Genomic DNA, 23694 nt, shown 5'->3' with positions numbered 1-23694 from the left:
TCACTCCATTACAGACCTAAGAGTGGCTATTCTTCAACAAAAAAACTTCAAAAACAGGACTCCAACGAGAGACTGCTGAATTGGAATTAATTTGCAAACTGGATACAATTAACTTAGGCTTGAATAGAGACTGGGAGTTGATGGGTCATTACATAGAGTAAAACTATTTCCCCATTTCCCCCCCCCACCCATTCCTCAGACGTTCTTGTCAACTGCTGGAAATGGCCCACCTTGATTATCACTACAAAAGGTTTTCTTCCTCCCCCTCCCCCCCTCCTGCTGGTAATAGCTCATCTTAAGTGATCACTCTCCTTTCCACCAAATGCATCCGATGAAGTGAGCTGTAGCTCACGAAAGCTTATGCTCAAATAAATTTGTTAGTCTCTAAGGTGCCACAAGTACTCTTTTTCTTTTTGCAAATACAGACTAACCCAGCTGCTACTCTGAAACCTGAGCAGTTGTGTTCGCTTGTCTTGGTGAAAACTATTATGTTAATTGTATTATTCTGAATTATACTGTTCATGGGCCAAATCCTCAGCTGGTGTAAACCAGGAGAGTACCATTAAATTCAATGGAGCTGTGCTGATTTATATCAGTTGAGAATCTGGCCCTTTTTTATCTAGTTTTAAAGTTCAAAAAGTGGCATATATCAGAGACACATTGTGTGTGTGTGTTTGTTTTTGTGTGAGAAAGAATATTCCGGAGTGAGAGGACAGTGGTGATTCAAATAGAAGACCCTGAAGGAATTTGAGGGAAAATGGCAATATTTCAAAAAAGAAACATAATTAAGCGCTTCTTCTGCAAAAGTTAGTAAATACCTCTGTAAACAAATTTCATAGTAAACCAAATTGTCCCATGTCCTACTATGCCAAAACTGGACACTACAAATTCAATCATTAAGGTGTGGAACAGAGGGATTTTAGTTCTGCTTTAACTGGAAATCTTAGTGCAATCTTAACTATGGCATCACAACTGATGGCTTCATAATATGTCATACATACATATTCATACAACTACAGGCCCATTTATTACAGCATCATTCCAATAAAATGCCCTAATTTCGTTGTTTGTACAGGGCAATACTAAGCAAATAATGTTGAATTGAAAGGGTGAACAAAAAAGTTAAAGTACATTTAAAATATATATGTTTGGAAAGTAAGCCACAAAAATAAAGGAAATTAACGGGAACACTGACACAGTGAGCAGCTCCTAAAATTCCACCTTAAAAAACTCATTCTTTGCATTCTAAGATCCATCTGATTCTTTTTCAAAAACAAAACCCAGTGGATGTAACCAGATTTATTTAAGAAAAAAACACCACTCATCAGCAATATGTCTGTGGGCCTATAATTATCGAACCAGTGCCCAGATCTGGACACAGGCCTGTGTGCAGTTCCAATGCAGATTGCCATTCTTTCAAAGTGTATCCATGTGCTCCATTATAAATGTGCAATTAATAGAGAGTTCTGCTTTTCTCTACTCTCTTAAAATCACAGAATTCTTGTATATTTCACTCCGCTGCATGCCACTTCACAAGGGCAGAACAGAGACGCACCGCTGAGTGGAGCAGCCCTTTGTAAGTGCACTCTTGCATCACATTCAGATGCACTCTGGGCCTGCCATCCTTTCTAGTGTCCCTTTGAAGAGATAGCTAAAGTGCTTAGGTCAGCAGACTTTCCACTGGACTAATGCACAGACTTGCAGTCAGGAAGCACTGGCTCAGCATTATAGGAATTCTGCCAGTTCCTGTCAGTAACCATCAGACAAATGAGCCTGAACAGCCAATATAATAAACCAATATATACCAGAGGGAGTGAAAAGGAGAATAAAATTATCCCTTTAAAAACTGGCCAGAAACAGTGTAGCTAATATCATATGCAGTTTATGCTCCTATGGGAAAAGAGCCATCTGACCTTTCAGGGTGATGTGTCGCTGACCACACAAAAGCAATCTCATTATGTATTTTGTAAATAATTTAAAAGACCGAGCTTTTGGCCTTTCAGCTTCTCCCTGTCTATATCCCCCTGGCAGCCCATGTGAAGCTGCAACAGAGATCAGTGGAATCTCTGGTGCAGAGTTAGGAAAGGACCAATTGAAAATACCCAAGAAATACAAAGGGCTAAATGTATCCATTTAAGAAGAAGAAAAGGAAAGGTGCTATGTGGACTATGTGAGAAAAAATCTGTATTCTTATATTGCTTTTCAAAGGCACACACAGAAAATCCCAGCGGATTGTGGCCACAGGAGTTCACAAGTCACCCTTCTGGAATTAAACAGAACAATGTTCTGAGATGTTATACTTGTGGGATGGTGGCTTTTAAAATAAAATAATAATAATAATGGGCCTGATCCAAAGCCTACTGAAGTCAGTGAAAAAATGCCCAATTACTTCAGTGGGTTTTGGACCAGGTGCAACAGACTGCTTGTGAATAATGTGATGGTTTGGCATTGCTAGTACTGGTACCTCGTCTGGAAAGCAGCAAAGCAAGCCCATGTGCTCTGCTTTATGAATCAAAGTACTGTCAGGCCATCTAACCAAGCAAAGCATACCTTCTGTCATGTAATGGGGGAAAAATACCTGCAGCCAACAGCAGCTCTTAAGAATTTATTCCACACTTTGAGGGAGTAGAGGGGAAGATTGAACTCCAGTTTGCACCGGGACATTGTTTGTACAAGAATAACTCAGTTAAAAGTAGTTGACAACTCTTCTGAGGGACTGGATATTTGCACTGTGAGCTTGCCACATGTTAAAGGTATTGTATTCTCCTCTCTCCACAACGTACATACGGCCACGATAATTGGGTTCCTCATACAGCACCCATCTAAAACAGAGAATGAATGGATTACTCAGGAAAGCATTTATACAGCACAGTAGAAAAAAACATCTTTGGTCCCTTGCTGAATCCCTTTGTCAGATTTCACCCTGGAAGTTAGGGAGCACTGCTTTGCTAAGGGCACAAGACTTTCACCTCTGGGTCAAATCCCAGTCAATATATTTGTCCAGTTTTAATCTGGACACAGAATGGAAACTGCTCTCCTCTGTGGAGTTAACCTCCTTAGTGCTGTTGGCTCCTTCTCCTTGACTTCTGAGCTCTCTTTTGACTATTCCCCAGCCATCCTGGACCACGCCATCATATTATTTATTATTTGTGTTACAACAGCATCTAGAGGTCCCAGCTGAGATCTGAGCCCCATCATGCTGAGTGCTGTATGCACACAGGACGAGACCATCCCCATCCCAAACAGTCTAAGTACACTCCATCTTCCTGAACCCCCCTTTATCTAGAAAAGTAAACTTGTTTCCCCATGCCTAGATCTAATCACTCTCTCTCTGACTGGTGAGAAGTGACCTTCTCAAAGGCCCCTCTTCCATGGAATTCCACAAGGTTCATTTCTTGGCTGTTTTTTTCCCCCCAGTTTTAATTTGATATGTTGGAAGGTCTTAAACCAACCTTGTGGTTCGGTTAAGAAAGTGCTGCAGGCTGATCATTTTAATCAAAATACAGCTTCTGAACTACATGTTTTGAGCAATGTTCGAATAAACTTTTATTCTAAATGAAAATTGATTTGATCAGTGCAGCACACAGTGATCTCCCGTTGGAGAAAAAACATTGATTGGGCCCCACTGTTTGATTTTGCTGTTGTATTTGAAATACTTTCTAGTCTGAGTACAGGAAATGTCACAATACTTTGGTCAATTCAAATACTCCAGCACAGTCACCATTGGAATTTAGTGGAGGCTCTGATGTAAATGTGAATCTAAACAAAATCTTCAAAATTATTAATTATTAATCGCAAGGCTGTGATCTCAATTTTCACAAATTACTTTTGTGCATTATCACCATTTTTAAAAAAAAACAAAAACCTCCAGCTCTACAATGCTATTCTTGCCAAAAAAACAATCTCTTGCAATCACTGAACCTTAAAAGGAACAAGACACATGTCATGTCAGATTATGCCATTTGTGGTACTGGAAGAGAAACTATGCATGACACTGTATGTGGAACAGAAAACATCTATTGAAAGCAAAATACCAGGTTACAAAAGTAGCAGTCACCTCTAATGGCCATATTTCACCCAAAAACTGTCACATTTTCAGCTAGATAGCACTATCTTAGAAATTGCTATGAAATCAAAATCTTATCATCAGATTTCATTTTCAATAATTCCTTACAATTTTATTATTATTATTACTATTTACATTGAAGTTATACCTAGAAGCTCCAGTAATGGACCAACACTATATAAGGTAGATGCTATGCTCACTTACACCAAGCTTTACCGTTAGATGGACAGACTTTTCATTCAAATTACATGCAGTGTACTCATTTACACATAAGATAGGAATCACTCTGGACACTAACCACTGAAGTGCAGCGAGCTCTGTGACAGAATGTGGCAGCTGTTCAACAGCACAGAGCAACTCTAGATAAGAATTTAGGACAGGAAGCGAAGATTTCTTTGCCCAATTGATATTGTGCATGGAAAATTAGCAAAGGAACATAATTACCTTCCAAAAGCCACAAGTAGGATACATCATCAAAAGATCCCTGGGGAGCAAAGAACCTTGCATCTCCCTGATAGCCTGTTATGGGAGACAGCTTTGCCTAGTGGATAGGGCACTGGACTAGGAGTTCAGGAGACCTGCATTCTCTTCCTGGCTCTGCCTTTGACCTGCTGTGGGGCCACTTCACATTTGTCCCTCATTTTCACCATCTGTAAAATGGGGATAATGTGACTTACTCTGCATTGTAAAGAGCTTTGAGCTCTAGGGATAAAAAATTGTTATATATAAAATAGGATGCATTATTACAAAAGCCCAGCCTGTTCACAGAGTAGTGCAGGATGGGATTGAGTTTGGGGGCTGCCAGATGTATGCAGAAGGGTAATGGAGAGGAAGAATCTGCTGTTGCACACACAGTAAAATCCACCATGTTTCTCATCTTAACTCATTGGCTGGAAGGGGCTATGAAATGCTCTGGAAACAGCATGTTCATGCAAGATAGTGGACGTCATCCCTCATGTTGTTCTCCGTATCTTTCACCCTCAGGATGATTCTGGAGTTATGCTGGCAAGATCTGGAGAGAGTTGGTACAGAGCCCTCCACGCCTGGAAGGACCGGCTGGCCCAGCACCGTGGCCCAGAGCACTGTCCAGAGCCCTTTGCAGCTGGAAGGATAGACCGACCTGACACAAGGACAGGAGCTATGTCTAGAACCTGCCTCATCTGGAGGGATGGCTTGTCTTGACATGGGGCCTTTGAGGCTGAGATAAGGGGTGCAATGGGACAATCCTAAAAGAATCCCATTCTCAGCTACATGGAAAGGTAAATTAATATAGAATTTAAAAAATAATTCATTTATTTCTGTGATTAATATGAACAAAAATATTGTTAAACTAAAAATGAACAAAGGTTTTGTCAATGTTAGGCCTCAAACTTCTGGAAGCTTCAAAAAGCAAGCTCTGCAAAGTTAAACTGAAACTTGAGGTCAGGATGCGCTGCAACCAGATAACACTTTAGGCTGGCTCAATCTATGAAGATAAATTATGCACCCGAGCATAGCTTATAATATTAAAGCAACCACATTTGAAATAATTGGCTACATAAAGATAAACTATGCACCCACACATAGTTTATAATATCAAAGTAACCACACTAAGAATTTGGCCCACCCTGATTGGTTGGTCTGTTTAAAACACGGCCGACAAATAAGATAAAAAGTATGAAGGCACAGAACTAAGATGTGTGTGTTTGATCATAAGGGGACCTCTCTTTGATTGGGAAACCTGACCCATACTCCCTGAATGGAAGGGACATGCACTTCTCGACTGTCTGTACCTGGCCAGTGTGGAAACTGGCCAACTGAAGGGTAACCTATTTTCGGATGAATGCAGGGTAAGGTTATGGAGTAAAGAAGTCTGGTTGCTTGAGCTAATTGATCTCAAGTTTGTATCGATACTATAGTGTTAAGAATAGTAGTAGGTAGCTGATGAATAACATTACATGTACTTGTGCTTGTCTTCAGTATAACTTGCCATATATATTAATCCTTATTCAGTGCCGGTCTTTAATCTTTCTTTTCTTATTTTGTCTGTGTTGCTTTTATAGCCGGAAGTCATTAACCTTTTTTGAGGAATAATTAGTAGTTTTATTTTCTCTTATACGGGCACTACTCAACCTCATTACATCTGTGTTGGATGGTGGGAAGTAGTGATCACCCAAGGCACAATTAGGGCCCTGATGTGTGTCCCCTTCTTCCTTCATCTCCGCAATTTCCAATATTCTAAGAGCCTATTCCTGGCTTCTAACCCTTACTACTACAGCACAGCTGGAGGAGAGCTTTTTAAGGGCCAAGCAACCCTCTTTAAAGAGGGTTTTAACAGAAAATCTGCACCCTGAAGCTCTCCTTCCCTGAGTCAGCAAGTGAACATGTGTATTGTCCCCAGTGAGCATTCGCAGGGGTTCTCTCGCCAGGTTTGGAGTCTCAGGAGAACAGATCACTGCAGTGCTGGCCAAGGTGGTGATTCAGCAGCGTGCTGTGTCAGATTGTGCCATGCAGTGGCATGTGGCATGCCTGAGGCAACCTAAATTGATGAGACATAGGCAAATGCAGCCTTCCCCACACTGCGTTTGAAACGCCTTTCTTATCCGGTAAAAGGGACAGTTTAGCAAGAATTTCGTCTCTGGGATCCTGGGGCAAGAGGGTGGAAGTTGTGTATTGGCTCACATGTGTAACTGGCAATCTGAACCATTACCGAAGGTTGTTCTCTTCAGTCAACAGCAACAGATTGCCGGTTATGTGCATGATCAACCCTTAACTGGCTAGATGGGCAACAGAGAATGGATGTGAGTGCAGCTCCTTAAGGCTTGCCTATGCTCCAAAGGCAGCTGCGCCGCTGTAGCGCTTCAATGAAGACACCACCTACACCAATGGGCCCGAACTCCTTTCTCCTCCTCCCCACGGAGCTGGCCTGAGCCCCTCACCCAAGCCCTCTGTGTAGACTCCCCCCCACCAAGCCCCTTTTTGGCAAAACTGGCATTTGTCATTTTGGCATTTGGTGATCAGTTGGCAAGAGCAAGCAAGAAAAATGCCCAGTTTTGCCAAAAATATCAGGAGGTCTGGAGCCAAGGATTCCCAAACTTTTTCAGTCGCGCTCCTCCCCCAAGCCTGTCTGCACCCCAGGAGCTGGGGCCAGGAGCAGAGCAGATTTGGGGGCCAGGAGCAGAGCCGCAGCCAGGAGCAGAGCCACAGCTGGGACTAGGTGCAGGGCTGGGCCCCACTGCACTCCCCTGAATATTCCTTTGTGCCCCGCCAGGGGATGTGTCCGACACTTTGGAGACCACTGCCCTAGGCTCTGATCAGAGCCACCCATGGAGCCCAGACAACTGTGAGGAGCCCTGCACCTGCCTTGGATGGGGGGGGCTGGGGTGCCCGAGAGTAGCCCCCAGCACATGTCCCTGTCCCCCCAAGATGTGCTGCCCAGGGCAGGTGGAGCGTGCAGGGCTCCCCACAGGGGCCCAGGCTCCCTGGGCAGCTCTTACCACAGCCCAACTTCCAGCCAGGCCAGGGGGCGGGGCCTTGGGAGGAAGGGAAGGAGTAGGGGGCAGGGCGGGAGCCCAAATGTTCTTTTTGCCCAGGGCCCCGGTAAATCTTAATCCACCTCTGATGCCCAGCATCAAAACGATTTGTAGGTATGGGTTGTGCAATAATCCAGGCCAATCCCATCCAACACAGACCACCAAATCACACGATGGTCATAGGGCTCCTTTGCTCCAACTTCTTTCAGTAAGATCTTCCCCTTCTTTTCACCCATCACCCTCAGAGAAGATGCTCTCTTAGCATGGAAGCATCATGCGTAACCACAGACCCAGCTGGGCCTTGCACAAGCCAAACACTTCCTGGCTCTGAGAGAATTCTGTGGGTTTCTGCTTCCCCTCCACACACACACTCCCAACGAAATGCGTTTGTTGATAAAAGGAAATGTGGTACAATGAAAACAGAAAAATAACTAATGACATAAGAAAAAACAACAAATGTGTTCCCGATAAAAGGAGACAAGTTTTTTCCCCCTGAAAATGTTAATTCCCCTGAAACAGTGACAAAAGGCAAACTCTGCACAACCCTCACTTTGCAAAAGGTTTCAAGGATGTCTGAAAATGTAGGACCTTAGAGACAAGCTTTCGTGAGCTACAGCTCAATTCATCGGATGCATCCGATGAAGTGAGCTGTAGCTCACGAAAGCTTATGCTCTAATAAATTTGTTAGTCTCTAAGGTGCCACAAGTACTCCTTTTCTTTTTGCAAATATAGACTAACACGGCTGCTACTCTGAAACCTGAAAATGTAGGGGAGACAGAAACTGGGCTGATCATAGTTTGCACTGCTACAATGAAGGATCACAAGGCAACAGTGAATGTAGCCTCAGAAGAGTACTGTGATACAGAGAAATATTATTTTCCTCATTTTAAACATGGGGAGAATGAAATTCAGAGAGATTATGACCAAAATTGTCAAATATGAATGACAGAAGTTAGAAGCCTACATTCACTAGGCAATGAACTGAGTACTGATTTTTCAAAGTGCTATTGAAGTCTATGGGAGTTGTGGCAGCTCAGTGCCTCTGAAAAATCACACACATGCACACACCTCTTCAAGGTGTGTGACATCAACATTTACATTCAAATTCAAATGCTGTAGCCTTGGCTCATCTCTAAGTACCATGAAGCCATGCTGGGGAATCCCACAGGACTTCTAATGGAGAGTGGGAAAGCAGGAACCATCTTCATAAGGAATCTCCTCCCCATGACAACCTATAATTAGACAGGTTTCAGAGTAATAGCCGTGTTAGTCTGTAACACGCAAAAAGAAAAGGAGGACTTGTGGCATCTTAGAGACTAAAATTTATTTGAGCATAAGCTTTGTGAGCTACAGCTCACTTCATCGGATGCATGCAGTGGAAAATACAGTAGGTGGATTTTATATATGCAGAGAACATGAAACAATGGGTGTTACCATACACACTGTAACGAGAATGATCAGGTAAGGTAAGCTATTACCAGCAGGAGAGAAAAAAAAAACTACAAAACTACCCATTGTTTCATGTTCTCTGCGTATATAAAATCCCCCTACTGTATTTGCCACTGCATGCATCCGATGAAGTGAACTGGAGCTCACGAAAGCTTATGGTCAAATAAATTTGTTAGTCTCTAAGGTGCCACAAGTCCTCCTTTTCTTTTTGTAATTAGACAGTGACACACTGTCCACTAGGCTTCACCCAAAAGCACAGCAAGTGATCACATCCCATTCAAGCTTTGCAATGCATTGGTTGGTCCCCTCACTCTTTGGTACCAGTCACAGAGGGGAAAGGAAACAACTCACTTCCAAGACACTGTATTTCTAGCAGCAGGAGCAGAGCAAAAAGTCAGTTCATGGGCTGACTCCTCTTGGGAAGAAGAGAAGAAAGTTTTTATTTGTTCCTCTGACGCTTAGCAATGTGTTCATCTCTCTGGGCAGAGAGTGCTGTTTCCACAAAACTTTGGTAAAGGCAGGGCCTTTGCCTCCTTCGCTCATTTGGTTTCATTCTGGTCCATGATATTTTGATTTTATTTCAGTTTGGTCTTGTGTAATGAGTGTAGTGTTCTGAAGGATGTCAGACCAGCACACCCTGGACATGGATGTCCTCTCCATATCCACAAAACAGGTTCAGAGCTGAGCAAATCTTGCCCACAATGTCCGACTGACAGGGCTCTACCCTGATTTGGAGGGCCATCTCTAAGGGGAAGAGGGTGGTCCAGTCTCCTTGCCAGCTCACCTCTTGGCCTTTCTCTTGAGGCTGGCCCGGAGGACTCCAGTTAGTGGTAGCTATGGCGTTGGCTTTGTGATGCAGACACCTGACTACTAGGAACTGGACTGAGGCCACCAGCTCATTTCACATATGCCTCCAGACAACTAGCACATGTAGACACTCACTGCTAACCTGAGCTGGATTCAAACCAGCAACCTCATGGGTCAAAAGGCTCCATGTCCCAGTAGCAAATCCCCAAAGTGGCTAATCCTCCCAGTCTGTGCACTTATTCAATACCGTCAGCTCTCTAGCAAACTCATGAAATAGCAAGCCAGATAGCCATTTACTGCACCCAATCCACTACATTTTAACTGATGGTTGCCATTGTCTGTAGAGAAAAATTATTTTCAAGGTAAAGACTTCAATGACTCCTAAACCCTACCAGGAAGAACCATCACTGAAGCATTAACCTCTTGTAGATGTCAAGATTACTCAACTTACATTTAATCCCCTCCCCACAAATAAATGTATAGATCAAGATGACCAAACTTGCTTCACCAGTGCAAACCCTCTCTTAGGGCTGACTCCAACTGAAGCCAATGGGAGTCTTTTCAACAATTTTAGTGGAATAGTCACCGCTGCACCCCAGCTCCAAATGTGCACTGCCACCCCCAGTCCCAGTCAAGGAGATTTATTCTTTTGTGACAAAGCTTAAACAAACAACCAGAGTGCAGTCTTAAGTCAGTACCTGGCCCCCAGGCTTCAGGGCCACCCCTCCTATGGGCAGTGCTTAATTTGTAAGGAAAGAGGTGCCGGGGCTCAAGCAATTTTTTTACAGTCATTACTGATGCAGCAAGCCCAGAGGTGCTGGAGCTATGAACTGCCAAGCCTAGAAGTGCCAGGGCTGAGCCCTGGCAAGCCCTGGCACAGATTAAGCACTACCTACGGGTCTCTGACACTCCAGCTCCTGGCAGCTTCCCAGCCTCAGCCAGCTCTGCTTCCTCCTTGGAGCAGCAGCCGCAGGATTGCTTCCCTGAACTCCCCTCTTGCTCCACAACTCACACAGGAGTTAGCGCCATTCCAGTGTGGTCTTTGCTGCCCAGGTCTCAGCCTGCCACACTCCCCCTTTATGAACCGAGGTGTAGTCCAGCCCTCTTCAATTAGCTGGATTAGGCTCACCTGCTCCAGTCCAAGGGCTGGGCTCAGTCTATCCACAGAGACCAGCTACTCTGTGACAGAGTGGATTGGGCTTGTGTGGGGAGCGAGCTTCGTTGTGTTTCAAGACAGAATGACATAGCAGTTGCATTCCATTTATGTCCTTTGCTTACTTACGCTCCATCTCCGTACACTTTGATGGCATTGACACAGTTCTTGTTCCAGCCCTGGCCTTGCAGGAAAGAGCAATCTTCAGTGAACTCCATGCAGTGACCACTAAAATGGCTCCCATCAAATATTTCCATTCTGTAATGCTCACCGTGCTGGGGACAAAGAGATTTGAGTAAACTCAAAAGAAAATGCATCAAATTGTTTCCACTGATTGTAAAAGATAACCAGAAAGCAAGAAGGATACCTCATCATGGAAATGTGTCAAAAACCCAACAATAATACTGCCCACCCACAAACACATGCTCACAATACACACAAATACCCACCCAAATACCCACATAAACATACAAATGTCTCTCACAAACAGCTCACTCACAAAAAAGCACACACAAACTCCACCCTAAAATATACCACTACTAACATCCACACACCTGCATAACAACTGGTCACACACAAACGTATTGCTCATGCTGTACTTACCACACATACCCCCACACCTTTCACCTCTAAATCCCCTCCCCCACCAAACAAGTATTTAAATACTGTTCACAAAGCCGCACACCACACAAACACTATAAGCACAACCATTTCCCACTCCACATATACATTTAAAAAAAAACCAAAATGCCACACCCACACACACAATATTGGAAATGTGATTGAACAAAAGTATAAGAAGTAAGAACATAGTGCAAAAAAATTTAATAAATCCAAAATACACAGAGGTATTAGATTATTTCCCCAGTTTGTACTTTCCTTCAGTGCCAATCATATCTGTGGTTATTTACACAAGATGTTGTGCCGTTCTTTAAAAAGAAAAGGAAAATATCTTCCCAGAGTCTTAGCTATGAAAGCCTTCAAGGGTGAGTTGAGGTAAATATCTTTGGGGGAATTTTGCTGTCTTCTCCATAGGTATTTGTGATGGAGCTGGTCAAAAGATTTTTTTAAGCAAAATTCAGACAATACCTAATATATTTTTCATATAAATTGCATTATGCATGAAAAAGCTACATTGTAGTGCCAAAAATCCCATAGCATTCTCCAGCAGTGGAATCTCAGATACCATTCCTGACCAAACATTCTTCCGTGTAACCGTTGCCTGAATTGTTGAAATATTTTAAAACTCTAACTTGTATAAGAGCGATGGAGCACAGGCCTGAGAGGAAGAAAAGCATTCATGGCTACTGGCCCACAGATGTTCAGTGTCTCTCCATGGAGCTGGAAACAAGGTTCTATGTGGTACCCTTGACACAAGCTCATATTCCCCTCTCTGGATTCTGTATTAAACATTGGAAACTGCCCCCTACACAATAGACTTATAACTCTGCCATCGGGGCACTGCACTGGGCATGCCTTAGGAGTATTGTTGAAATGCTAATATAAAGACAACCTTTCCCCTTGCTGAATGAAAAGGCCTGGTTCCAACATCAGCCAAAAGAGAGAGAGAGAGAGAGAGAGAGAGAGAGTCTACTACCCCAAGGATGTACATTTACCTCCCCTCAGGCCAGGCTAAGGAAGTGATGCATCTCACCCAGCAAAGTTAGTAAATCGGCAACAGGCCCCAGGGTGTGCCAACCAAGAATAAAAAATCCATTAATACTAAGGAGGGGTGACAAGGGTCAACCAGTGGAGCACCAAGCATAGGGCTACAGCCAATCTTTGACTTGTACAACACACATGCTTGAATGGAGGTGACACCATACAGCCTACAGCCTTCATTCTTCTCATGTGGTGTATCAATTGCCTCCTGGCCCCAATCAATACATCCTTGGCAGAGTTCTAAGAGCAGCTCTGTGCAGGATCCTCCAGCCACGTACACCAACCAGGGCAGCATGGGACAGACAGCTGTACAGCTTGGTGCAGCTCCCACTGATCTCTTCTCATGGCAATTTAAAATGTAAGAAAAGGTCCCCTTCAGCAGCTTGGCTCATTGTCTGACAAATCCTTATGGGTTAGTGAGACACCAGATTTATTTAATGGAGAACAGGGCCCTCAGTGGACCTAGTCCAAAGAGGCACCTGTTGATGTACAGCCTCATTTTCATTTGCTGGGTACTGGTCAGCCAGCTTTCAGGACTTCCAATATGAGCTGCCTGTTTAGGAGTAATGAGTGGATTCCTAAATTTGAGAGAATGCTCTGGAGTCTAGAGAAGTATGTGTGGTCTTATGTGCATCTCCTGTGAAGTTTTAGTCCATGTGCAATATATATCTACACACACACACAAACACTCCATTCTTTTAGGCTAAGTTTTACACAAAACCAAAGAAAGCTACAACCCAAAGGGATTTGGTGGCTGTATCAACCTGTAAGTGACCATAACCTGCGAGTAATTTTCTTTACTCATTCTCCCCATCAGTAGCAGGTGATGTTGGGATCAAATGGAAAGCTCAAACCAGGTTCAATTTTTTTCTCCAGCTGCAAATCCTCCCAGTTAAACTTCTTCCACAGAGTGGTAAAGGCTCTCCACTCTGTTTGTTTGGTTTCTTTGTGTGAACTGGTCCATATTTGGTATTAATTCAGGGATGCTCAGAGTTTGAAACACAGGAGATAATGTGGGTGACTTTGCCAGGAGCCTGAGAGCTGTCCCGCAGCAACATCCTCCTCTCTGGTTTGCACAGCAAATTGTATTCCAATGGCCTCTCCTCCCTATATACACACAGATTGCTAGTGGGTGTCATCAGGAGTTCTGCACACACAGAGAGCAGAATATGAGAGTAGAGCTCTGCCTTGTGCACAGAAGTTTGCAATTCATTTGCATGTAAATATTTCATAATATTTAACATTACAAATAAATGCATGTGATGCTGTAGGGGCATTGCCCTCACATATAAAAACCACAGCAAAATTGTACCCGATTAAAACTGCTGACTTGGAAGACAGAATACAGATTTTGCCCTTGTCCTGAAAGCATGGGAAATTGTTATGCTATTTTGTGGCCTATGAAGACTGTTCATAGATGGTGTACTTTCCCCAGAATGCTGTTTACTTCCTAACTGTGTATTATTTCTATAAAGCTCATTTTCTTAGATATTTATTTAGACTCCAGCTAACATGGAAGCTAAAAGCACAAATGCAACCCCCTCAACCAGATATTTCAGCAACAAAAACAAACCTCTTGGAAATTAATTGAAAGTTGGCACTAACCATTCCAACAGGCCTGCAGGAGCCCATGTGATCATTATGGCCATTCCAACGGTAGAAGTTGGGGTATTCTCCATGCTCCAGAACGTATTGCTGTCCTCGGAAGTCTGGGTGACCAAAACAGATCCAAGCTCCACTCTGTACACAGATAGAGTTCACTCTATTCATGAAACCTCTGTCCTGGAAGTTATCACAGTTCCCACAGACCTCCAGCTTCCTGCCTGTGAAGTATTTGCCCTCATAGAAAGTAATCTGAAATGAGGAGGGAGAGGATGCTGTATTGTGTCACATGCAAACACAGACTGCCTGCTTGTATTATGCATTGTTATTCTGAGCAGATGGGAGTCTCTGGCAGACACAGTGGGTCTTTAATTCTGAGTCCAACCAGAGGAGAACTAAATTGTCACTGGAGTATTTGTTTTAATGAGAATTGTAACACAGCTCAAGTTTACAATACTGCATGTGGCTTTTATACCACCTCTCTCGTTCTTTTGTAAATATAAATGTCTGAACAGGAAGCACAGCTACCAAAGTACACCCCATTCTAGTTGCTCCTTTCCCCTCCTTAACAACTTTGCTTCCATTTCTCCGCATTCATTACTAACAGTATCACCACATGATCTCACTTTGCCTTACCCTAACTTGGGAAAATTCCTACTATCTCAGCCTAGAGAGAACTCTGGCTCTTTGGCCTGAACTGAGGACCAAACAGTTGTTTATTTACTTACTTTTCCTGAATACTGAGACATTTTCTGCTGGATGCAAACCAAAGCCAAAGCAGAAGCCAAACCAAAAATGTGATCTACAGAAATGTTGGATACCCCACTATATACAGTGAGGAGAGATGAGGCTGGTATCGCGAGATCTGCTTAACAATACAGCAGAAATAGGAGGCTTTAAAAAATCATGCTTAGTAGACAGAACTTCCGCTATCAGGCCCTGCTGAGTCCAGAGTTTTGATTTAGTGCATATAATTTAACAAAAGATTTGTTTGGCAGGGATTTGACTGATTAGTGTTGCACATTTTCAGTTCCTTTTAGAGGACTTTGTTTTTAGAATGGGCAATAAGGAAATTAGTAAAAGGTGGCTGCTTGGAAATGGGGGCTCTTTTATTGGCATTTTCTTCTTCTTCTTCTTCTTTTTAAATGGGCCGTTGTTTTTCAGCTCACTCTTATCTACTGGGGCTGTAGATCCCGAAAGTGAGCATCCTTGGAAGACTCCTTAACAATAATGATTTGTACTTCATCCATCAAAGGAACTGCTTCTCATCCATCCTTAAAACTTTTTTAGACAGCATTCCTGAAAGCCAAACACCCCCTCTGGTGCATAGAGTCTGTGCTTAAAAACTCACAAAATTTATTCATTATTTGACATTTTTGTTAATGTTCTGGCATTTCAAAGATGCAGCTAAGCACCAAGATATACATATATAATTTAGGATTAAAATGCTTCCCAGGGATTTTAAGCAAAGGCACCATTGACCGTGTAAACAACAGATTTCACAAATACCGGTAAATATGGCTCCCTGAGCATATAGCTTCACATTCTATAATCCACAAGTTTCTTAAAAAAAAAAAAAAAAAAAAAAAAAGACTTACTATTACTTGTATTACAATGGTGTCTAGTGGCTCTAACCATGATCAGGGCTCATTGTGCAGTGCTCTGTACAAACACACAGTAAGACAGTCTCCGCCCCAAAGAGTATAGTGTCTTAATAGAAAAAAATCAAAGAGCTGGAGGGGAAAGAGATAAACTGACTTGTTACTGGTCACAAAGCAAGCCTGAGGCAGACTGGAATGAGAACCAAGTCCCCTGGCTCCCAGTCTACTGCTCAAACCATTAGGCAACACTGCCTCACAATATAGACATTTACCTATTTTTTGAAGCTTTCTTTATGATGTATAAAGAAAGCCTGGAAAAAACTGAGGTTTTTTTAACCTTAGAAAAATAGAAGAAGCCACTGTATGTAACTGTGACAAGATTGACAATTTCCTACAATATTCTGAGTGAACTTTATTGAATATAGGACTTGTGTACACTTAAAATACTGCAGCAGCACACCTGCACCATTGCAAGTGCACCACTGTGGCACTTCTGTTAAGACACTACCTACACCAATGGGAGGGATTCTCCCATTGGCATAGGTATCTCACCTCCCCAAAAGGCAGTTCTGTCGATTTAACTGTGTCACTAAATGTTATGGATTTTTCACACACCCCCAGCAAAGTAGTTATACAAACCTAATTTCCTAGTGTAGACTAGGCCTAAATTAAACCTTATTGAATTAAGTTTAATATTTTTGGAATCCTGTTGTATTAATTTAGATGGAATATATTGGCTAAAGGTGTTAATATAACCCAGTCACAGTCCAACATTAAACAGTGATGCACAAGGATCAGGGCTTGGTCTACAGAGATTTCAGTCTGCTTAGCACTATAGCAAATACACCATTAAAATCCTTTTAACTTTATATTAAAGATACAGAAAAGAAGGAAAAACAGTTAAAGCATTTGAAATTTAAAGTATTAAGTAAGGCTTTCTTTTAACAATATCCCTTGTTCCCTTTCCCTTTAGCTGTAGACAGTTTTTAGAAAGAATTCCTCCACCCCTACCCTGTTGTTTGACAGCCTTTTAGTCTGTATTAAAGATGCTAGTAACTGTCTTTTTGGGGAAAAGAGAAGAAGTTAGTTGAGATGTGCTGGGGTTATCATTGATGATGTTGTTATTAAAGGCCAGTATCAGATGGGAAAGCCCCCCTGTTTGACGGTATTAAAGATGGTAACTATCATTCCAGGTGGTGTTTGGGATTCAGCTGGAGCCTATTGGGGTGGCCATGTCATCTGGGTCCTTCTCTTTCTGGTCCGTTCTGGTCAGGACACTTCTCAGCGTCAGGATGATAAAGACCCAGGGGCTCAGAAAACAGTGGGGTGGCAGCCAGGATGGTGAAGCTGGCTCCAGTAGCTTCTGTCTGTTCTTTCCAGCTGTTTTTCGTTTAGTTCTTTCGTCCTTTCCTCACAAAAATCTTTTTCTTTTAAGGACTTTAAAAAAAGGATCATGGGTGGAATAGCTCATCACCTCATTATTTTGTCTACCAATTAGGCTGAGTCAATGAACCAATTTTGGCTCATTAACTGTGGCTTCACATCTTGTGTTTTTAACAAGCGTAATATTAACAGAGTCCTTGAATCATATCAGTTTGGCTTTTTTTAGACTGTCAGTTACTTTTTCCCATTAATATTTGTTATTGTGGGATATCATAACATTTAATGAACTTTTACATGCTTTTTATAGTTGAGCTCACAATTCAGGTACATTTGTAGGCCCAATTGTCACAACAGTCCTGTATGGAATCTGAGGGACACTTTAGGATATTATGAATAGCAATATTGTAAAATTGCAATGAGTTATGCCAGATAGGCCATGCCAGATATCTGCAAAAATGTTATAATGTGCCAGATATTATAATCTTGTTTATGTGTTTGTATCACCTTTATATTGTGAGTTATAGATATGTTTGTATGTCTGTATTTCAAACTTGTGCTATGCTTCTGGGTGACGTCCCCAGACAGTTTGGCATCAGCACTGCCTAGCCCGCTTGATGGCCCATTAAAAACCATCAGCTATACAACTGACCCATTGAGAGAAGGCAAGGGATACACCTTATGACTCAGCAAGGCATTCAGGGGCATGCCTATAGACAGAAAAGGCTTCCAAGATATGTGCTGGGCAGCTTGTGTTTGAAACAAAGGAAGCACAGGCCACATGGCAAAAGACTATAAAAGGCAGTTGCATCTTCTCCATTTGGTCTTCAGTTCTGCTTCTTATCTTTGGAGGAAGATTGCTACAAACTGACGCTCTGAACAAAGGACTGAATTACCCATCCAAGCTGTGGCTGTATTCCAGAGGGACTTTCAACCAAGCAAACTCACCAATACCGCTAGGAACCTGATATATGGACTCTGAAGTCTTTGTATGTATGTGACTGTTTTACCATTTAACTCTCTCTTCTTGTTCTTTTTTCTTAATAATAAACATTTAATTTTAGATTAAGGATTGGCTGGCAGCATGGTATTTTGGGTAAGATCCAAACCTACTGATCTGGTAATGTGGCTGACACTTTGGGATCAGAAGAACATTTTGTATATGTGAGCAGAGTTTTTAAAATAACTTCTCATTGTACTGGACCCTAGGTGCTCATTGGGAGCTAGAGAACTGTAATACAAAAAGGGGGCTGTGTGATTTCTTTTTTTGCTTCTTGGTAATCAGTGTGGGGGATTAGAAGCACAGTTTGTGCCTGGTTGGGGGGTTTAACTTCAGTGTTACCCACTAGTCTTGGGAGTATCTGCTCTCCCTTTTGCAGCCTGCCCTGCCCTTGGTATTTCCACTGAGGGCTGCACCCAGGCACCACGGATCACATTGGTGTAGTCATGGCAGGATCCACAGAACCATATCATTTGGGTTGGGGATCAAAACCCCACACTATTCCAAATTTGAAATTTAAAACTGAGAATGTTAAAGGTTAAAGTTAGTCACAATGAGTGATCCACAATCAAAACTGCAAGCCCTTAGAGAGTGTCTTCAGCATGAGAGAGAAATGGCAGAACTTCAGATGCAAGAGAAGCAAGCCTTGGCCCAGCTGGAAAAAGAAGCAGAGGAGAGAGACAGAGAATCTCACAGGAAGCAGATGGAGCTGCTGCAAGCTGAGACTGAGGTTCCAGACTAAAACTCCAAATCAAAATAATGAAAGAACAGCAGGAACTGTGTTATCCTGGTAGTCCAGCTCCTCTCTACAGCAGAATGTGTTCAGTTTATAACAATGCTGGTATATTGTTTAATAATGATGTGGTAACTATGTTTAATCAGGGGAATGTCATAACCCACTCCCAGAAAAAGCATGAATGTGAATCCTCTGTATTATCTGTAACTGACAGGGAGATCTGTGAAGGGCAGGTGTTTGACTCCAAGCAGTTGTATGTTTTTAACCAGGTGTGCTATAACAAGGAAGAGAGCGTCTCTAGCCTTGGGATTATGGAAAATAGCTTTTTGTCCAGTCAGAAAAGCAGTTTATATGGTGAATAAATTTCTGAATGTCTGTCAAATATCTCAGAAGTGAATCTGGAATTAGATGAAGCACAGAAAGAAACTCAGGAAAACATTTATTTAGAGCAAATTAATGTGGATGGTCAGTTTGAAGCCCTAACTGAGGAAGATAAGAGTAGATTTCTGGTGGGTGATGGATTGATGGCCAGTGAAGTTTGTGAAAGTGAGCCGGAACAAAGTAAAAGTGATTTGCTTAAAGTAGCTCAGTATGATGAGCCATTGTCTGTGAAAAATTTGGTGTGCAAATGTGGTCACCCCATCTCAAAAAAGATATATTGGAATTGTAAAAGGTTCAGAAAAGGGCAACAGAAATTATTAGGGGTATGGAACAGCTTCCGTATGAGGAGAGATTAATAAGATTGGGACTTTCCATCTTGGAAAAGAGACGACTAAGGCCTGGTCTAAACTGGAGGTGGGGGAGGCACGAGCTAAGTTGGTCTAAGTTATGCAACTTCAGCTTTGAAAATAGCGTAACTGAAGTCGACGTACTTAGAGCTACTTTCCGCGGTATCTTCACTGTGGTAGGTTGACTGCTGCCAATCCCCTGTCGACTCCGCCTATGCTTCTTGCTCCGGTGGAGTACTGGAGTTGCCAGGAGACTGCTTGATCTATCACGTCTTCGCTAGAAGCGATAAATCAACCCCCACTGGATCGATTGCTCCGGAGGTAAGTATAGACTGCCCTAAGTGGGGATATGCCCTAAAGGAGGATATGATAGAAGTCTATAAAATCATGATTGGTATGGAGAAAGTAAATAAGGAAGTGTTACTTATTCCTTCTCATAACACAAGAACTAGGGGTCACCAAATGAAATTAATAGGCAGCAGGTTTAAAACAAACAAAAGGAAGTATTTCTTCACACAATGCACAGTGAACCTGTGGAACTCTTTGCCAGAGGATGTTGTGAAGGCCAAGACTATAACAGGGTTCAAAAAAGAACTAGATAAATTCATGGAAGATAGGTCCATCAATAGCTATTAGCCAGGATGGGCAGGGATGGTGTCCCTAGCCTCTGTTTGCTGGAAGGTGGGAATGGGCCACAGGGATGAATGATGATTATCTGTTCTGTTCATTCCCTCTGGGGCACCTGGCATTGGCCACTGTCAAAAGACACAATACTGGGCTAGATGGGCCTTTGATCTGACCCAGTATGGCCATTCTTATGTTATTATGTTAAGGGGCAGGGGAGGTTCCAGCACTCCTGCTGGAGTGTCCAGTTTTTAAATATTACCAACTTATCAACCTTATGACGACGTTAGGGTGGAGCAAACTCTGGTAAGCTTATTAGCATGTGTGTAGGTTCATTTATTGTTTGTCATCTGTTTTCTCTGTAATGCTTTGTACCTCAAGAATAAAGTAGGCGTGCACAGGAAGTGGGGTGTAGTCTTTTATAACTGTGGCAATTATACCTGTTAACCATCTCTGAAGAGAAAGCAAGCAGGTGTCCTTGGGCAGCCTGTCTCTCCTGGGAATAACACAGTGAAAGCAGGGAACTGTGCAGCCTGGAAATATCCTGGTCAGAAGGGAGTGAGATGAGGGTCTCCACCCAAGAAAGGCAACAGCTCGGGAGCTGGAAGCTTGACAGTGGCTGCCCTTGCTGGACCTGTGAGGGGAAATACAGTAGTTGCAGTTGCCCTGAACGATTACAGTGACTAATAAAATTATGGCATCACAAGACACTGAAAGCTGAGCTATTGAGAGGGGAAAGGAGTTCTAGTTTCTCAGACTTTTTTAGACACTTTTTTGTTAGCAACCATTTCTTTTAAATAACTAATGAACAATTTGGAGAAAGGATGAAATTGTTAAATAGTAAATATTCATACACCCCCTTCAATTAAGGTGTAAAAGGCCACACACACACAGATCCCCGATACCTAGAGGTCTTCCTCCTCCTCCTCCTTCTTCCAGAGAAACAGGAAATAATAAGGCTTGACATTCCTAATATTTATTAGGTTAAAAAAAAAAAGCTTCATCAGAAAGAAAAATGGCCACCTTTAAATGTTTGTAGGGATGCAGAAAACAAGCAAAAATCTAGTGAGGCATCTCATCAAAATGCTGGCATTATTTTCTAAGTGCTAAATTAGTCACCACATTGTCCTAGGCAAGTAATGAACATATGGAAATTCACATGTTAAAGAGCTACCAAGATCTTATTGCAGTCACCACATCATGAAAATGAGACCTGCTCTGTCTATTTAATGCCTGGATAAGCAGGACATTAATTGTACAATAATTTCCGTCTTCTTCAGCTTTACATTGCTCCCCAGTTCCAAAAGTGATTTTTGATCTTTTAAGATGGAATTCCTGTATGGGGAGTGTCAAGGTTCCCTTCCCACTTTGAACTCTAGGGTATAGACGTGGGGACCTGCGCGAAAGAACCCCTAAGCTTATTTCTACCAGCTTAGGTTAAAACTTCCCCAAGGCACAAATTCTTTGCCCTTGGAGGGTACGCTGCCACCACCAAGTGATTTAATGAAGAATCAGGGAAAGGACCACTTGGAATTCCTATTCCCTCAAAATATCCCCCCAAGCCCTTACACCCCCTTTCCTCAGAGGGCTTGAGAATAATAACCTAACTAATTGGTTACAAAGTGATCACAGACCCAAACCCTTGGGTCTTAGGACAATAGAGAAATTAGTCAGGCTCTTAAAAGAAGGATTTTATTTTAAAAAAAGGTAAAAATCACCTCTGTAAAATCAGGATGAAAAATAACTTTACAGAGTAACAAAAGATTCAAAAACACAGCAGAACTTCCTCTAGGCTTAGTTTCAAAGTTACAAAAAAATAGGAATAAACCTCCCTCCAGAGAAGGAAAAATTCACAAGCAGAACAAAAGATAGTCTAACACGCCTTGCCTGGCTTTTACTTACAATTTGTAATATGAGAGACTTTTAGGATGGTTTATAGGAGAAGGAGTTTTCTGACCTGATGCTTCTCTGCTTCCCAAGAGAACACACAAAACAAAGCCTTCAAGATTTGAAAGTATCGTCTTTCCCCATTGGTCCTTTTGGTCAGGTGCCAACCAGATTATTTGAGCTTCTTAACCCCTTACAGGTAAGGAGGAATTCTAGGCTATCCTTAGCTGTATGGTTATGACAGCGTGAATGTCTCAGGATGGCTTTGCCAAATTCGAGAACACATCAGCTGACACTAACAATGTTTCTTAAGTGCCATGCTGATGGAGGCACTGTGGTGGTAGCTATCACTGGTGTTTAGGGCTTGGTGACCAGGGGCTATCCCCCATCCATCTTTTTGTTGCATCTACCCGTTGCCTTTCATCAAACACATTGACTGTAAGCTATTTGAGGCAGGGAACTGACTTTTCAAGAGGTGTGGGTGCACTACCAAGCACACTGCAGTCCTGATCCCTGACCAGAGCCTTCCCTACTACCACAATGTAAATATGAAATAATAGCAACAAACAAGTGACAGACAAGTCACATCAGAAAATACTGAAATAGAGAGAGATGTATGTGAAAAATAGTATATTGAAGAATCATAAGCACAGGTGTGGGTTTCTTGAACTAAATGTTTAACTTCTACTAAATAAAGGAAAGGTTGCCAATGAATGAGACCTCAAAACAGCAGTAAGCAGCTTTCAGAACTAGTGCCCTCTTCCTGAAGCTCACAAACTGCTCACCGCTCAAGCTCCATTTCTAGGTTTAGACGTGTGAAGGCTAGAACAACGCATTACCTTTTGTGTGCTCCCAGTGCTTCCAACCAGTAGGAACACAATAGATCATATCGCCAGAAAGAAAAAAATCAAACAAACAGACAAACACAAGAGAAAATATGGATTCCCTCTGTTGCAGGGTCATTTTCAGGGGAGTAAAAACTAAGTGGAGGGTGTGAACCTTAGATTTGGAATTTGGGTTCAAAACAGATAAGTACTGAAGATGTTGATTTTTATCCACACTAACCAAACCCCTTGGGTATGAAAAGTCAGGCTTGAAATCTCACAAGATAATGCTCTCCCCTGAGCTCTTGAACACTTCCTTTCCTGATACAAGTTGTAAATACAGTGGAATGAATAGGGTACAGAGGCACTCTGCTTCAGGTCCAAGCTGGACACTAGAAGTGGTGGGAAAAAAGTAAGCAAATATTTTTGAACCTCAAAAGAGGCTTGGATGTGAAATGGGTGTAAAAATGGCCCCAGGTTTAAGGATGAGGGTTGTTGCCTATCAACCATCCCTAACTTACATGAGAGTTAGAACTCTACATTCAGCTTGGGCAAAATTTTCAATAGCTCCTAAGTCACATAGGATCCTAAATTCCATTGAAAAAATCAGTGGACTAAGGTTTCTAAAGTCACTTCGGTGATTTTCAAAAATGGGACTTTGGT

The 23694-nt window shown here is 42.3% G+C and overlaps 1 protein-coding gene across 1 annotated transcript; it reads right to left on the bottom strand.

Annotated features, from left to right (window-relative positions):
- Positions 1-2575: 2575 nt before the first annotated feature.
- Positions 2576-15000, bottom strand: CRYGN (crystallin gamma N). Its single transcript, XM_038389117.2, has 4 exons — positions 14980-15000; positions 14255-14503; positions 11117-11262; positions 2576-2822 (listed from the first exon to the last, which is right to left on the bottom strand). The coding sequence occupies exons 1-4, from the start codon at positions 14998-15000 to the stop codon at positions 2687-2689; spliced, it is 552 nt and encodes a 183-aa protein (XP_038245045.1). The 3' UTR covers positions 2576-2686.
- Between the last annotated feature and the right edge of the window lie 8694 nt (positions 15001-23694).

This window comes from Dermochelys coriacea, chromosome 2, assembly GCF_009764565.3.
Source record: "Dermochelys coriacea isolate rDerCor1 chromosome 2, rDerCor1.pri.v4, whole genome shotgun sequence".
Lineage (NCBI taxonomy): Eukaryota > Metazoa > Chordata > Testudines > Dermochelyidae > Dermochelys > Dermochelys coriacea.
The sequence above is the reverse complement of the archived record's forward strand: the minus strand, read 5'-3'. Positions and strand labels throughout refer to the sequence as shown.

Bases quoted from the DNA above. Each gene is read 5' to 3' on its own strand.
- CRYGN (XM_038389117.2), bottom strand. From the start codon at position 15,000: ATGTCTCAGTATTCAGGAAAA. The intron at 11,263-14,254 runs GTTAGTGCCAAC...CTTTGTCCCCAG, and splicing joins CCTGCAGGCCTGTTGGAATG to CACGGTGAGCATTACAGAAT. The intron at 2,823-11,116 runs GTAAGTAAGCAA...TCTCTGTTTTAG, and splicing joins AAAGTGTACGGAGATGGAGC to ATGGGTGCTGTATGAGGAAC.